This window comes from Oncorhynchus mykiss, chromosome 1 (genome assembly GCF_057628025.1).
Source record: "Oncorhynchus mykiss isolate SJ-2025 chromosome 1, ASM5762802v1, whole genome shotgun sequence".
In the NCBI taxonomy this organism is placed as follows: domain Eukaryota; kingdom Metazoa; phylum Chordata; class Actinopteri; order Salmoniformes; family Salmonidae; genus Oncorhynchus; species Oncorhynchus mykiss.
The window spans coordinates 79372270-79389854 of NC_143022.1; the positions used below are offsets into that span (position 1 = coordinate 79372270).

The 17585-nt window shown below is 42.1% G+C and overlaps 1 protein-coding gene across 3 annotated transcripts in view; it reads left to right on the forward strand.

Moving 5' to 3' along the window:
- The window catches only part of LOC110532683 (glutamate receptor ionotropic, delta-1), a 341013-nt gene that overhangs the window by 295863 nt on the left and 27565 nt on the right, over nt 1-17585 (forward strand). For all 3 annotated transcript variants that reach the window (XM_090241098.1, XM_090241106.1, XM_090241100.1), the window contains 4 exons: nt 1656-1817; nt 2675-2794; nt 14796-14897; nt 17034-17231. In XM_090241098.1, coding sequence (XP_090097224.1) covers nt 1656-1817; nt 2675-2794; nt 14796-14897; nt 17034-17231 — 582 coding nt within the window. The remainder of the gene's footprint in view (nt 1-1655; nt 1818-2674; nt 2795-14795; nt 14898-17033; nt 17232-17585) is intronic.

Consider the following 17585-nt stretch of genomic DNA (forward strand, 5'->3'; position numbering starts at 1 on the left):
ACAGGGCTGCACAGCCACACAGATTTCCAACATTAGAAATGTCTTAGAAATGTTCTCTGTATTCCATCTAGTGTGCAGTGACCGTGACTTACTATGCAGGCTCCATAGCTAGTGTAGAACACTGTTTAGGACAGATGCCCCCCCCCCCGCCCCCCCCCCCGCCCCCCCCCCCGCCCCAACAAAAAAACAACATGGTTCTCAGTTGCATTTCCTAATTAGGAGAACTGAAGACCAAATAATTTGTCAGAGAAGAAATGCACAGGTGTCAAATCATTATCATGTAAAGTACACCAGACTTGCTTTCTTAGGATTCATCAAGTGGTGCATTAAACCATCATAAAGCTTCAATGATAACAAATCCTTTAGGTATGGTAAGTGTGTTTATGCTTGAGCAGCCTTCGTTTCAGAGCCACAGGGGACAAATATAGATTGCAAATTCAATTGAATTATCTATATTGTAACTTTTTACAATTGTGACCATTTTGTGAACTCTATTTTCCACTGTCACATTCATTTGAACTCAGAAGGTGTGTTTGTTCTATACCCAATATGATCATTTGGATTGAATGTCCCATTAAATCCTCTGTAATGAGGACGAGAGTACTACATTTACTGAACTGATGACAGGTTGAGCAATGATAGAGGAGCAGAGTTCAAATCAAATCAAAGATTATTAGTCACGTGCGCCGAATACAATGGACCAATGAAATGCTTACTTACAGGCTCTAACCAACAGTGAAATGCTTACTTACAAGCTCTAACCAACAGTGCAAATTCTAAGTTAAAAAAAATATATTAGGTGAACAATAGATAAACAAAAGTAAAAAAGACAGGGAGGCTATATACAGTAGCAAGGCTACATTTGAAAACCTGTTCAGGAGTCTTGTGGATTGGGGGTAAAAGCTGTTGAAAAGCCTTTTGGTCCTAGACTTGGCGCTCCGGTACCGCTTGCCATGCAGTAGTAGAGAGAACAGTCTGTGACTGGGGTGCCTGAGGAATGGTGGCATTCAGCAAATATCTCTCATGTTGTTACTGTTGTACCCTGCCATTCATACATGCCATTGTTGGTGTCCCTCATATCGAAAGCATGCTGTGGACTCAGGCATCCATTGCGCCTATTTGTATACCAACTGAAAATTCCAGGGAACGTGTTTGGGCTCGTCTTTGTCCAGTGTTCCTTCAATAAATCACAATCAAAATGTCCTACAGACAAGTTAGAAAAGCTGGACCACAAATGCTCTGTGGCATTTCAACAGACATGTATTTTTCTATCATAAAAAAACGTGGTGGTCTTTCATATCTCTTGTCTGTAACATAAAAGCTGTCGTTGCAGTGTCAGACCGGGTGTGTTCTGCTCCCCAGGTGAATAGCACCATGGGTCTGTCTCTCCCTTTCATTCTGTGGCCATGCTGGGAAAAGTGTATATTCCCTACTGAGAACTTAATTTCCCCAAAACCTCACAGGGGCAGTGGCAGAGAGGAGCCGCTTTTATGCTGGTCTTGTCAACCTTCACACGGTTCAACAAGTACTTTTGAGTATCTCGTTTTGGGAGTTTTTCCCTGCAAAGTCTCAAACTAGGATAATAGTTGCGTGTCACTGCTGATTCTGCTCAACACCTGTCATAGAATATATTTTGATGTGTTGTTTCTCACCAGGTCTCCAGCTTGTACCTGTATGACAGTGTGCTGATGTTGGCCAATGCTTTCTACAGTAAGCTGGAGGACAGGAAGTGGCATAGCATGGCCAGTCTGAACTGCATGAGGAAGTCCACCAAGCCTTGGAATGGAGGCTGGTCTATGCTGGACACCATCCAGAAGGTAGGGCACCACACGACATTGCAGACTAAGTCATATTACATAGAAATGGATTCCTTTCGTTCTCATGTTGCATTCTTCTCACATGAATCTAAGCTCTTTGAAAACAGATATACAAGCAGAATGATTCCGTCTTTTGAGTTTATCCAAATTAACAAAATACTGGAACAAAATATACTTGGTTACATCAATTTAGAGGCTGTGATTTAAAACTTCCTAAAATGAATAATTTATAAATGAACAAAAGTGTTTTCATGAAAATGTAAAAAAAAAGTCAACCACTTATTGTAATAATAATGGTTCTCTTTTGAAGTCATGATGACTAATCACAATTTCACTCAACCACTCACTTCCAATTTAGTCATTTAGCAGGAGCTCTTATCCAGAGCGACTTACAGTAGTGGGGGCATTCATTTGTTTGTACTGGTCCCCCATGGGAATTGAACCCACCTCCCTGGCATTGCAAGCACCATCAAATCAAATCAAATGTTATTTGTCACATGCGCCTAATAGAACAGGTACTGTGAAAACTGTTAAGAAGCCTTTTGGAACTAGACTTGGCGCTCCGGTTCCACTTGCTGTGCGGTAGCAGAGAGAACAGTCTATGACTAGGGTGGCTGGAGTCTTTCGGAATTTTTAGGGACTTCCTCTGACACCGCCTGGTATAGAGGTCCTGGATGGCAAGAAGCTTGACACCAGTGATGTACTGGGCCGTTCGTACTACCTCTGTAGTGCCTTGCGGTCGGAGGCCGAGCAGTTGCGATACCAAGTGGCGATACAGTAAAATACAGTACATTTGATTTTTGATTGTTTGATTAGAGACCACTTAAAATATCCTTGTTATTATGTTGTTGCCATAGAGACGGATCACCGGGCTCACAGGAATGATGGACTTCCGTGCAGGAGGTTCCAACTCCCACGTCCAGTTTGAGATCCTGGGGACCAGCTACAGTGAGACGTTTGGTAAAGATGTCAAACGGGTGAGTCAATATTGAACAACGCAAATGGACATCCCGTTTCACTCGCAGTTTGTTTGTCATATTGATACGTTTTGTTTCGTGTCATGAAAGAAAATACGCAATCAGTGCCTTCAGAAAGTTTCCACACCGCTTGACTTCTTACACATTTTGTTGTGTTTTATAGCCGGAATTAAAAATGTATTCAATTAAGATTGTTGGTCACTGGCATAGACACAATACACCATAATGGCAAAGTGGAATTATGTTTTTCAAATGTTTTACAAATGAATTACAAATGAAAAGTTGAAGTGTCTTGAGTCAATAAGTATTCAACCCCTTTGTTATGGCAAGCCTAAATAAGTTCAGGAGTAAAAATTGCTTAACAGGTCACATAATAAGTTGCATGGACTCACTCTGTGTGCAATAATAGTGTTTAACATAATTTTTGAATGACTACCTCTTCTATGTACCCCACACATACAATTACCTGTAAGGTTCCTCAGTCGAGCAGTGAATTTCAAACACAGATTCCAAGAAGACAGTGAATGTTCCTGAGTGGCCAAGTTACAGTTTTGACTTAAATCTGGTATAAAAACTATGGAAAGACCTGAAAATGACTGTCAAGCAATGATCAACAACCAATTTGACAGAGCTTGAATAATTTAGAAAAGAATAATGGGAAACATCCAGGTGAGACTTACCCAGAAAGACTCACAGCTGTAATCACTACCAAAGGTGCTTCTACAAAGTATTGACTCAGGGTTGTGAGTACTTATGTAAATGAGATATTTATGGATTTCATTTTCAATAGAATTTTGAATCCAGCCTGTAACAGCAAAATGTGGAAGAAGGCAAGGGGTATGAATGTAGTTGTCAAGTGTCAAGAGGAAGAGTGCCCTCTACTGGATATCTCCATCAGGCAATAGAGTGGAGCTGAGACCAAGACAACGATACCAGCTTAAAGAGATACATACTATGTTCTGCAGATACAGTGTAGTGCAGTGTTTCAATAGCTATCACAGATTTACTTCTGATACTCATTAGTGGGTCAGTATCTCAATTGGAAGAGCCACAAGAGGAAATTAGACAACATTCATTTGGAGACCAAACGTCAAGGTGTGTGTGTGTGTGTGTGTGTTGTGTGTGTGTAGCGAGCTCTTTCTGAATATATTTGTCAATCCCATGGTTACCTTTGTGTCTCTTAACTGGGATAAAACGATGGGACGGTGTGCGAAAACGAACTAACCCTAACCAGAAAATTGTATGCTTTGTTTGTGTGTACTGTGAGAGTTGTTTGCTGTTGGTTCAGTCATAAAATTACTGCAGAATAAAGAGGAAATTAGTTTACTGGCAATCTATGTGGAGCAGGGAGAGACTGGGCGCTGTAATGAAGATTTAATCACTAGACTACCTAACTGGAGTTATGAAGCCAATTCATCATAATATGGCCATTAGCAAATGCGGAAATCACACACACTCACGCTCACACACACACACACACACACACACACACACACACACACACACACACACACACACACACACACACACACACACACACACACACACACAGTATAGGTAAAAAATGTATACGTATATTTCTATTTAATGCACTTTTGAGATTATTCTGTAGAATGAAATGCGCTTTGCAAATGTAATCAATTATTATTATTATTATTGTTACATGCATACTACACACATGGTCAGATGAGGACACTACCTGTGCTGAAAAACAGGTGCAGACACATAAGAGACAGCATGCAGAGAACACACAAACACTGGAACACTGGTTTCTTGAAATCATTAGAGGCAGGGCACGGGAGGGTCAGCTAATGGTATGCCAGATGCATTCAGTGTTGTTGTTCATTATCAGTATACCTGTCTGCCTTCCTCTAGCAGCATGACCATTTACTGGGGACAAAAGACACAAACACAAGTAGCTCTCCTCTTTCCCCTTTAATGGCCTGTTCATATGTTCCTGGGGCCTCATTTGTCAATCATGCGTAGGCAATCATTTGTACGTAAAACATGCGTAGAATAATTTCCATGCAAAGTGTGAGATTTATGAATATGAACGTTTGCATGAGAGTGTGCATAAATGCATGCACAGCCATGACCATACGCACTCACAGTGCAAAGTGGTGGAATAGGGGAATGGCTTGTCAAGCGTAGGATGGGGTAAATACAGTGCATACGGAAATTATTCAGACCCCTTGACTTTTTCCAAATGTTGTTTCGTTACTCTCTCATTCTAAAATGGATCAAATACAATACCCCATAATGACAAAGCGAAAACAAGTTTTTAGAAATGTTTGCAAATGTATTAAAAAAATATTTATATTATTATTTACGTAAGTATTCAGTCCCTTTGCTATGAGACTCTAAATTTGGCGTATGTGTATCCTGTTTCCATTGATCATCCTTGAGATGTTTCTACAACTTGATTGGGGTCCACCTGTGGTAAATCCAATTGATTGGACATAATATAGAAAGACACACAGACTTGAACCCGATCATACATCTCTGGAGAGACCTGAAAATAGCTGTGCAGCGACACCCATCCAACCTGACAGAGCTTGAGAGGATCTGCAGAGAAGAATGGGAGATACTCTCCAAATACAGGTGTGCCAAGCTTGTAGCGTCATACCCAGGAGGACTTGACGCTGTAATCGCTGCCAAAGTGCTTCAATAAAGTACTGAGTGAAGGGTCTGAATACTTATGTAAATGTGATATTTCAGTTTTGTATTTTTAGTACATTTGTAAAAATGTCTAAAAAACTGTTTTTGCTTTTGTTATTATGTGGTATTGTGTGTAGATTTATGAGGGGAAAAAAAACGATTTAATCAATTTTAGAATAAGGCTGTAACATAACAAAATGTGGAAAAAGTCTGAATACTTTTCAAATGCACTGTATATATTGAAAATGTAAAGAGTAAAAATGTAAAAATATTTTAAATTCATTGTATTTCCATTGTGAATTCATACAACATACCTTGACAGTCATATCATTTGACCACATCAGTGTATTTCTTACAATAATAATCCATATAAAGTACAGTATTTGTTAAATTAGATGCACATGTGAAAGTGAAACACCACCATAAAAGACTGAGATAATGGGATATCGAACGAGAGGCTGATCTTGCTCTGTTGGAAGATTTGGCACACTCTGCATTTCACAGAGAGAGGGTTTTTAGAGACAGGTGAGACTTTTTTTGCAGAAAGTATAGATTGGCTCATCAGATATTGCTTCCCAAAACCAATCTAATTGGATTTTTGCGAGGGTTTAAGACCTACTTTAAAAAGGCAAGCACATGCCATTCCGGTGCACATCCAAGTGATCTCCACCCTCAGGTTTTTGGCAACGGGCACTTTTTAGCGGGGGTTTGCCGGTCGGCATCTCACAGCCCTCGATTAGCCAATGTTTTGGATGCAATCATCGGAAAAAGGAACTGTAAATTACCACACACCATCGCACAACAGGTTGAAGTCCAGAGGAGTTTCTTTGCCATCCAAATATGAACGGAGCAATAGACGACACAAACATCACCATAAGAGCACCATCCCAAAACGAGTTCAACAGAACAGGCCACTCTTAATGTGCAGGTGATAGGTTATGTGATGCGCAAAAGATTGCAAATGGCGCTGTTGAACGTGGTGGCAATGTGGCCAAGTGGTACTTTTTTTGTTTGCGACTTTGTATTTCATCGTAAGGCATTGTATATTCCCCACATGGTTTAAAGGGAGGATTTATAGCATAAATTATTCATTAGGGGTGTTTCGAAATGCAAATAGCCAAGGTTGCGCACAGAGCATCAAGGCTGAGAACAATTGGTATTTAACAATGGTTATCTCTTGCTGGTGTGGGTGTGACGCTCACAGGAATGTTTGATACGAAATTCTAAATTCCATTCACAAGTAGTATTTTAAAATAGTTTCTACACAATATTGGTAAAGAGGCCCCTGGTGATGAGTGTGGGACTGATTCAGCTTTCTCATGTCGGACATCACAAACGACAGTCTCACTTTGGAAAATAATATTGAGTAGGATCTAAGGACATTATCATGTTACTTTTCTGGTCCTCTGGGTTACCTCTCCTACATCATCATGTATCTGCATTCAGTCCATTGTTTCAATGACCTGATGCCTCTCAGTTGAAGTAACTATTGGGGTCTGAACCAAATGAAGAGTGAAATACTATTTCCTAGTTGCTATATGTACACTTAGTTTCTTGGTTCAGTCAGCAGATTTAGTTAATGAGTTCCTACTCATGTTTCTCATTTAAAAAGCTATTCATTTGTCTGTTATTCCTCCTGAATACATATCGTACACAGATAGAAATAGACAGGAAGAGAAACAGATGAAAAGAGAGAGTGAGTGTAAGAGAAAGAAGTCCCTTAGGTAACATAGGACTTCCATCCTAGCCATATGCCATGACCCTCATTGGCTCTTCTCTGAGCGATGTAATCTTCGCAGGGAAGTCGACAGGTAATCTCTCTTTTACCACCCTCTCTTTCTCTCTCTCGCATTCCTTCCCTCTCTTATTCTCTATTACCATCTAACGCAGAGATAGAATAGTGGAAGCTCGTGGGAGGCTAGAATGACAGACAGACACCACATCTGCCTGTCTCTGCTTTGGAGCTCTTTAAAATGTAATTTTATACGCTAAGATTGTTTATCATATATTCCAGGGGGAGTGGGGTAAAGCTTCAGACCCCGCCCCATCGTTTTATCCCAGTTAAGGGACACAAAGGTAACCATGGGACTAAAAATATTCAGAAAGACCTCTCTACGCACACACACACACTGCATGGCAGACTACGAGGGAGTAAGAATTTTGTGGCAAATTAGGATCTTGGTGGTGTGATGGGGATGTCGATATGTAAACATCAGGCTTTTGGTGCGGATGGTGGAAATAGCTCAAACAAGGCAAACTGTTTTAATGAGGCCTTTTGGAGGGGACTGTGAAAATGAACAGTATATTCCCTTGCCAACGTGGAACTGATGCTGAAGATCATTATGTAATTTTGAGTGTAAGGTGTTTTGACATCCTTTGCATAGTTCAGTGTTGTGGAGTTCTGTTATGGATAGTTATAAACTAGATAAGCCTGCAGTTACCATATCAGTGTCAATAGCTGTCATAGACTATAGTCGTCACAGCACCATTTCCTTTCCAAGAAGGAGAACATTACAAAATCATTAGTAATTTATTCATTTGTGTTTCTCTACCTTTCTCAATTCAAAAGGCAATGGCACATCTGAGTAACCTTCGTTGCAGGTGCATGGTAACAGTTGAATAAGATGAGAAAAAATAAGAAACCCGCACACTACTCTTGCTAGTATCACTGCTCTTCATTAAGTTTTACGTATCGGCCTCAAGGCCTTCGTCAGAGCTTTTCTTGAAATACAATCCTATATGGAGAAAAATCATGCTAGGTCAAAGTGTAACGGTCTTCGTCTTCATCGGATGAGGAGTAGGATGGATCGGACCAAAACGCAGCGTGGTAAGTGTCCATGATTATTTATATTCACAGAACACGAAAATACAAAATAACAAAGTGAATGTAAGAAATGAAAATCAAAACAGTCCTGAAAGGTGAAAACACAAAACAGGAAACAACTACCTACAAACACCAGGTGGGAAAAGGGTACTAAAGTATGGTTCTCAATCAGAGACAGGATACCCTGGGCCGAAACGGCCCCCCCGGAGACCAAACACGCTGGGCTGGCACGATCCGCCCTGGCTGGATGCCTACTCTCGCATGGCACTTGCGGGGGGCTAGCCTATAGCACTCCGGGCTATGAGCGTGCACTGGTTACACCGTGCGCTTCACCGCATAACACGGTGCCTGACCAGTACTATGCTGCTTCCGGTAAGCACGGGGAGTTGGCTCAGGTCTATCGCCTGACTCCGCCAATCTCCCCATGTGCCCCCCCATTTTTTTGGGGGGGGGGGGGGGGCTGCCTCTCGTACCTGCTGCGCCGCCTTACCTCATATCGCCGCCTCTCCGCCTCCAGTTCAGCTTTCGGGCGGCGATATTCCCCAGGCCTGACTCGAGGGTCCCTTACCGTCCAATATCTCCTCCCATGTCCATGAGTCCATCATCCTCTGCTCCTCCTTACCACGCTGCTTGGTCCGTTGATGGTGGGTAGTTCTGTAAGATCTTCGTCTTCATTGGATGAGGAGTAGGAAGGATCGGACCAAAACGCAGCGTGGTAAGTGTCCATGATTATTTATATTCACAGAACACGAAAATACAAAATAACAAAGTGAATGTAAGAAATGAAAATCGAAACAGTCCTGAAAGGTGAAAACACAAAACAGGAAACAACTACCCACAAACACCAGGTGGGAAAAGGCTACCTAAGTATGGTTCTCAATCAGAGACAACGATAGACAGCTGCCTCTGATTGGGAACCATACCAGGCCAAACACATAAAAAAGAAAACATAGAAAAACAACATAGAATGCCCACCCCAACTCACGCCCCGACCAAACCAAAATAGAGACATAAAAAAGGAACTAAGGTCAGAGCGTGACACAAAGTTAGTCATTTTGTGTTGATCTCTGCACTAAGACACATGCGGGCATGCAAGTGCACTCTAAATGTATTGTAAAGTGTTACAAATAAACAAATCTATTGAAAATCGTTTTAGACAATACAGTACATCTTGTAGCGTTCTTATCTCCTTCATGTGTTATCTGCATGTCACAAAGGACATGGCTGTGTTATTTTGTATGACCTTTGTATGCGGAGCTTTGTGTAGTAGAAGTGTTTAGTAAAGGGCCTGGAGAGAGTTCTCTGTGGTACCCAGAGGACCTGCCCACTCATGGGGAAAATAGCCTCATGTGAAGCAGGGAGAAAGCAGTGACATTTAGCGTGCACACACACACACACACACACACACACACACACACACACACACACACACACACACACACACACACACACACACACACACACACACACACACACACACACACACACACACACACACACACACACGCGCGCACACACACACAAGCACACACACACAAGCACACACACAAGGACCAAATGAATACGGACGTGTTAGACTAGATTGTAATAGACATTGACCAGGTGCAAAGACAAGCTAATCTTCATCATCATACTTTTTAATTTTATTTTTTACAATTATTTCACTTTTATTTAACCAGGGAGGCCAGTTGAGAACAAGTTCTCATTTTCAACTGCGACCTGGCCAAGCAAAGCAGTGCAACAAAACAACAACACAGAGTTACAAATAAACAAACGTACAGTCAATAACACAATAGAAAAAATCTATGTACAGTGTGTGCAAATGTAGGAGAGTAGGGATGTAAGGCAATAAATAAGCCATAGAGGCAAAATAATTACAATTTAGCATTAACAATGGAGTGATATATGTGCAGATGATGATGTGCAAGTAGAGATACTGGGGTGCAAAAGAACAAGAAGATAAATAACAATATGAGGATGAGGTAGTTGGGTGTGATTGGCTGTGTACAGGTACAGTGATCGGTAAGCTGCTCTGACAGCTGATGCTTAAAGTTAGAGTTTAGAAGACAACCGAATGTTGCTATCTGGCATGTAGCTTAGCGATTATGAGAGTTAGGCCAATCAAATCAAATCAAATTTATTTATATAGCCCTTCGTACATCAGCTGATATCTCAAAGTGCTGTACAGAAACCCAGCCTAAAACCCCAAACAGCAAGCAATGCAGGTGTAGAAGCACGGTGGCTAGGAAAAACTCCCTAGAAAGGCCAAAACCTAGGAAGAAACCTAGAGAGGAACCAGGCTATGTGGGGTGGCCAGTCCTCTTCTGGCTGTGCCGGGTGGAGATTATAACAGAACATGGCCAAGATGTTCAAATGTTCATAAATGACCAGCATGGTCGAATAATAATAAGGCAGAACAGTTGAAACTGGAGCAGCAGCACGGTCAGGTGGACTGGGGACAGCAAGGAGTCATCATGTCAGGTATTCCTGGGGCATGGTCCTAGGGCTCAGGTCCTCCGTGAGAGAGAAAGAAAGAGAGAATTAGAGAGAGCATATGTGGGATGGCCAGTCCTCTTCTGGCTGTGCCGGGTGGAGAGAGAATGAGAGAATTAGAGAACGCACACTTAGATTCACACAGGACACAGAATAGGACAGGAGAAGTACTCCAGATATAACAAACTGACCCTAGCCCCCCGACACATAAACTACTGCAGCATAAATACTGGAGGCTGAGACAGGAGGGGTCAGGAGACACTGTGGCCCCATCCAAGGACACCCCCGGACAGGGCCAAACAGGAAGGAAAACCATCCCTGAGCCAACTAGGTGGAAAATCTGTTGATGTGCCCCCGAGCAAGGCACTTAACCCTAATTGCTCCTATATGTCTCTCTGGATAATGACTAAAATGTCTAATATCCCACCCACACACCAAATGAATTCCCCATAGAAACACAGAAAGATCATTACACTGTCTTTGGAAGTCAGAGAACCAATCAGACTTTCTTTGTACAGTGATTAAGTATGAGTAAGAGAGTCCCCTGTTTTGCAACATAATCTGAAGGTCTTCAAGAAGAAGCAGAGGCTGGACCATGAGAACGGAGTTTTGAGGGATAAAGGAACATCAGATCATCACTATCCTGTTGTCTGTATTTTCTATTTGGACATACAGTAGTGTTTGTACACTCACAGAGTATGTTCTGTCCTGAATGTATTGACATTGATCGCTAGATGTTTCTGTTTAGGCTTACATTGGCGGTAAATGATAGACAAAGGCTTCTCACAGAATCCACATTATTGGCATTGATCCTGCTTTGTACACTGCACAGTAGGCATATATAAACAAATGTGTTTACCCAAAGTATACTTTCATTGAAACATTCTTACCATGCTTTCCACAACCACTGATACAGTATACAGTGCCTTCGGGAAGTATTCAGACCAATGGACTTTTTCCACATTTTGTTACGTTACAACATTATTAAAAAAACTAATCTCAGCAATCTTCACACAATATCCCATAATGACAAAGTAAAAACAGGTTTTAAGAATTTTTGCAAATTTATTACAAATAAAAAACAGATACCTTATTTACATAAGTATTCAGACCTTTTGCTATGAGACTCGAAATCCAGCTCAGGTGCATCCTGTTACCATTGATCATCCTTGAGATGTTTCTATAAGTTGATTAGTCCACCTGTGGTAACATAAATTGATTGGAACTTGATTTGGAAAGGCACACACCTCTCTATATAAAGTTCCACAGTTGACAGTGTATGTCAGAGAAAAACCAAGCCATGAGGTCGAAGGAATTGTCTGTAGAGTGTTTTGTCTGAGACAGGTTTGTGTCGAGGCACAGGGAAGAGTACCAAAAATGTTGGCAGCATTGAAGGTCCCCAAGAACACAGTAGCCTCCATAATTCTTAGATGGAAGAAGTTTGCAACCACCAAGACTCTTCCTGAGCAATAGGGGGAGATGGGGGTTGGTCAGGGTGGTGACGGAGAACCCGATTGGGGATAGGAGAATCTTCCAGAAGGACAACCATCTCTGCAGCACTCCACAGAAGCCACTCCTCAGTAAAAGGCACATGACAGCCTGCTTGGAGTTTGCCAAAAGGCACCTAAAGACTCCCAGACAATAACAAACCAGATTCTCTGGTCTGATGAAACCAAGATTGAACTCTTTGGCCTGAATGCCAAGTGTCATGTCTGTAGGAAACCTGGCATCATCCCTATGGTGAAGCATGTTGGTGGCAGCATCATGCTGTGGGGATGTTTTTCAGAGGAAGAGACTGGGAGACTAGTCAGGATCGAGGCAAAGATGAACAGAGCAAAGTACAGAGAGGTCCTTGATGAAAACCTGCTCCAGAGCACTCAGGACCTCAGACTGGGACGAAGGTTCAACTTCCAACAGGACAACGACCCTAAACACACAGCCAAGACAAGTCTCTGCATGTCCTTGAGTGGCCCAGCCAGAGCCCGGACTTGAACCCGATTGAACATCTCTGGAGAGACCTGAAAATAGCTGTGCAGGGACTCTCCCCATCCAACCTGACAGAGCTTGGGATGATCTGCAGAGAAGAATGGGAGAAACTTCCCATATACAGGTGTGCCAAGCTTGTAGCATCATACCCAAGAAGACTGTAGGCTGTAATCGCTGCCAAAGGTGCTTCAACAAAGTACTGAGTAAAGGTTATGAATGCTTATGTAAATGTGATATTTCAGTTTCTTATTTTTAATAAATTAGCAAACATTTCTAAAAACCCGTTTTTGCTTTGTCATTATGGGGGTATTGTGTATAGATTGATGATTTTAAAAAATGATTTAGAACAAGTCTGTAACCTAAGAAAATGTGGAAAAAGTCAAGGGGTCCGAATACTTTCCGAATGCACTGTATACACAGCATGAAAAACCTGTCTTTTCAAACTACGCAAATAGATGTTTTTTCCTTCCTCTTTTTTTCTCGCTCTTTCAAACCCAACAAATCATGTTCAATTTGAGAGAAAAAGAAACAGGGAATGAGCGAGGGAGCACTCAATATTTCATAACGCTATCAGCGTTCAAAGTTTAGAGTTGGGCTTGTGATGAAATCCCCAAGTCTTAAAATAACCCATGGCAAAGAGTTTTGATCTCCCATTCCTCTTTCTTGTTCTCCTCTCCAGGGTTACTGAAGTCCTTTGTTGTGAATGGAAGTTGTAAGGTCTCCTGCACTGGGAGGTCCACTCTGTTGCACAGGATTTTACACCATCCAGACAATAGACAACACCACAGTATACGATTGTGTGTCATATTAAAGCAGGGAAGGATCTCTTATATTGGCACAGAACAAAGACTCCCAAGGTCTTAACTGACCTTTTGTATGAATGGGTTTGTGTGAATAGTCGACTACTGGGAATAGTGCTAAAAGGGATTAACTGTGTGAAATTAAGTTTTACTGTAATGAGTTAATAAATTAATTTAAATTTCCTGGTCTGATAGAAAGTGGAAGAAAGTATGTGATTGGAACAAACCCAACAAACCAAATAAAATTTTTTATAAACATGATTTGAAACAAGCTAATAAGAAAAGTGTTTTATATTAGTTTTGAAACATTCAGCCCACCATTATTGTAATAGGCTGTAGGCAGCAGGACGGCCATGTGAGAGGGCATGCTACATATGGACTGAGCTATGCTCTGTGCAGATACAGTCCTGGTGTCTGGCCTGAGGCCAGCTCTCTTGTCCTGTCAGCTTGGTCCCTGGGCTGCTACCAAAGAGCTGTCAGTTCTTTGTCCAGCTAGCAACTGTGATTAAGAACTTAACAGTAAAGACAACTTCTACTTCCCCAGTGAGGTGCAAAGGTAGCCAGAATAGAGCGAGGGTTGATATCCGTGAGGGGATTGGGATTCGGTGAGGTGATTAAAACCAATGGGATGTGTGTTATCTGCTTTCATTGGCTGTCATTCTGTCAAACTGACATTCACGTCGTTGTATTAGTTGCATCATACATTGAGTTGCACTAGCTGAAGCACATTGAAGGACAAGGATTTGTTTCCGTCAAATATTTGAGAAATAACTTTTCACACAGTAGATGTTGTATTTTTTTCTCAGATGAACATAATAATGTTTCTGTTTTATTTGTAACCCTTGCAGTGCATTGTCGTTGGCACCACCGTCAATGGCTACATCATTATCTCCATTCCCATCATCACCACCAACTCTAGCAATCAGCATCTATTGCCATGATAAGTTGCTCAGTCCGTACTCCCTCAGTATGGTTGCAAGCTGTGCGACTGATGTAGCATTTAGATAGAGGACCCTGTTAATATGCTAGAGGCAGCTCTTGTTGCCTTGGTGACCAGCTCATCTATTTGTGTGGCCAGTTCCCTGTGCTTCTTAAAAGTGAGTGAGTCATGTGTGCCAACTACGGTGATTAGATTTGTCATCACACACCAATTTGTGTTTTCACTGAAGATAATAGATTGTTTAATTATATTCCTGACACTCCCTCTCCCTTCTCGCCTCACTTTCCCTCTCTCTCTCAGTTGGCAACTTGGGACTCAACTCGTGGGCTAAACGGTAGTCTAAAGGAGAGTCGGATAGAAAACGGCATGCAAGGAGTGACGGTCAAAGTGGTAACATTACTGGTAAGTGCCTTCTCCCTACCAACTCACTGCCATCTCCCTACCAACTCACTGCCAACTCAATGCCATCTCACTACCAACTCACTGCCAACTCAATGCCATCTCACTACCAACTCAATACCAACTGTCGACCTTGATGCTATACTCCGCCTGGTCACTATGTCATTTCTTGTGTAGTGGGATTAGGACATAATGTGAGGTCTTCTTCTCCATCTGGCTCTGTAGATCTTACGAAAAGGCCGGCCCTAGCCCTTTGAGGGCCCAAAGCAACATTTTAGTGGCCAAAAATTGTCATCTTGACTTATTTGCACTTTTATAGCTAATTTCCTGCAGTTATTCTACTAATTTTGCAATGATTTATGCCATGGTAATTTGATATCTGAGTGAGAGTGACTAACAAAATCAATGGGGGACCTCCGGAGGTCAGGGCCCCTGGGCACGTGCCCTGCGTTTGGAATTCAACCATCATTACTACAAGTTTGTGGCAAAATCCTGCACTTCTGCACATCCTGCACTACTTTAGGAACACACGAGCTGTCAGGAAGGAGGAAATAAATATCGCTCTTCCCTCTCTGTGTAATAGCTCTCGGTTGGCGCGGCAGTTTTGACGGTGTGCGCAATTGTTTGCAGAAGTCTTATTTATTTTCGCTGCCCTTAGTTTCTGAACGTTTTAAGTCAGGTCGCCGTGTACAGCTCTACCGTGTGTTTAGAATCTGTTGGGACCGCTCTTTCCATTGATTGCATGGATCGTTAGCAACATTGATGTGGAGTTTTTATGAGACAAACTAAACTAACCAAAGTGTGTGTCAGGCGGAGGAAGGTACGAATGAAGCTTCAACACTGGACGAGCCTTCAACAGCTAAGCCCTCTCTCGCTCTCTCTATTTCTCTCTTCAGTCCTTTACACTGAAAAATGTTTTTCTCTCATTGTGCTGTGCTCCTTTTTTTCTTGTGCTGCTGTGGATCTTTTGCACAGCAGTACTTACTGTAAGGGAGGTTGCGTGTGAGTTTATAATTTTTCATAATTTTTTGAACTGTACTGATTTTTTGTGGGACTACTGAAATTTGGTTTATACAGTCATGCCCCACTCACTCCTACATTGGGAGGTAATACCGATGATTGCAAATCCCGTATGGTTGATAACTGGGTTCTTTCTGGTCAGTTGTGTCTATGAAGTTGCCTCTGAGTTGCTCTAACATTCTTATTGTATGAGGTATTATTGGTTGGTTTAACTCTGTGCTGTGACTGGTGTTCATGTGGTGTGTGTTATCCATTCTCTCCACTGGCTACCTGGCAAACAGGTAGGGCCAGTGACTGACATAACTAGAGAAAAACTGCTGATGTACAACCAAATTTCGAAATTGTGTATTCTACTAATCTAACCCTCAACAGTAAATTGAAACCCGACTGAGTTCTTAAAAACTAGCAGCCACGAGGGCCCTAAGCAGTCATTTATGTCACTTAGTGGCTAGAGCCGGCCCTGATCTAGGACATCAGTAAGACATAAACTCCAACCATACAGCTCTTCCTTAGCTGCTGGTCCAGTAACATTCTGTTCTCTCTCTTCACACAAGATTTACCTGCTCCATATTTATTCAAATAAGTTCTGCTCGGCTTCCTCTTGGCAGTGCCATTTAATCATGTCGTTTTTCCAGTCCACCCCAGCAGCTTTCCTCCTCAACTCACTTTTCCACCCATTCAGTTCAGCCCTGACATTCTATCCCATAAAGAAGAGCCATGGTTTACCGCAGTAAATTTAGAGTGGTATTTTCTGCCTGATGAAGTGTCACATATCCACAGTAATGGGTGTTACAGGTCAACAACCACCCAGAAGACGTGTTATGAAGATGAAGTTTGACTTAGAAACTGCAGCTAGTCTTCAGAAAGTTGTCACACAAAAGTCCTAAATGACAAAAATACTGTTCTACCTGTCGGTTGAACTGGACCAGTTAATGAAACTAGGCTGGCCTTTTGGCAAATGATGGGACTGTGATTTAATGCACACAGACACAACTCTGTAAAATGTACAGTAGTGTTTTAACTTTTGGCTACACAAGGATGTTGAGCCAAGTCATGTAGTTAAAGTTAAGTTGTACTTCTAAGCCCAACTGATGTTTTGTTATTTATGTTATCCAACAGGAGGATCCCTTTGTGATGGTAGCTGAGAACATCCTTGGCCAACCTAAACGCTACAAAGGCTTCTCCATCGATGTTCTGGATTCTCTGGCCAAGATTCTGGGCTTCAAGTATGAGATCTACCAGGTGGCTGATGGGAAGTATGGCTCTCCTACCTCAAATGGCTCCTGGAACGGCATGATCGGAGATCTCATCAGTAAGGTAAGTCTGTCAATCACAACTGGAGTTTGTACTATTGATCGATGGTTTGCAGTTGACTGCTCTGGGGACATCATCTTGCATATTGCTGCAGTTCTCTCAGCCCTTGGAAGCTGACTGTAGTGGAGTAGAGTCCATTAGAGTTTGGGCCTTCTTGGAAAGATACTTCACCGCACATGTTCTTCAGTGTGATGGCTCGCTTTTTTGACAGATCTGTTATGGCCAAATTATGTTTGCATCAGAGTGGGTCACTATAGTCTGGCCATCAGGCTGACAGTCAGGCTGCTCCAGACAAAGCAGTCCCACCAGTGCAGGAGGGACTTCAACTCAGCAGGCTGACAATGCTAACAGTAGGGG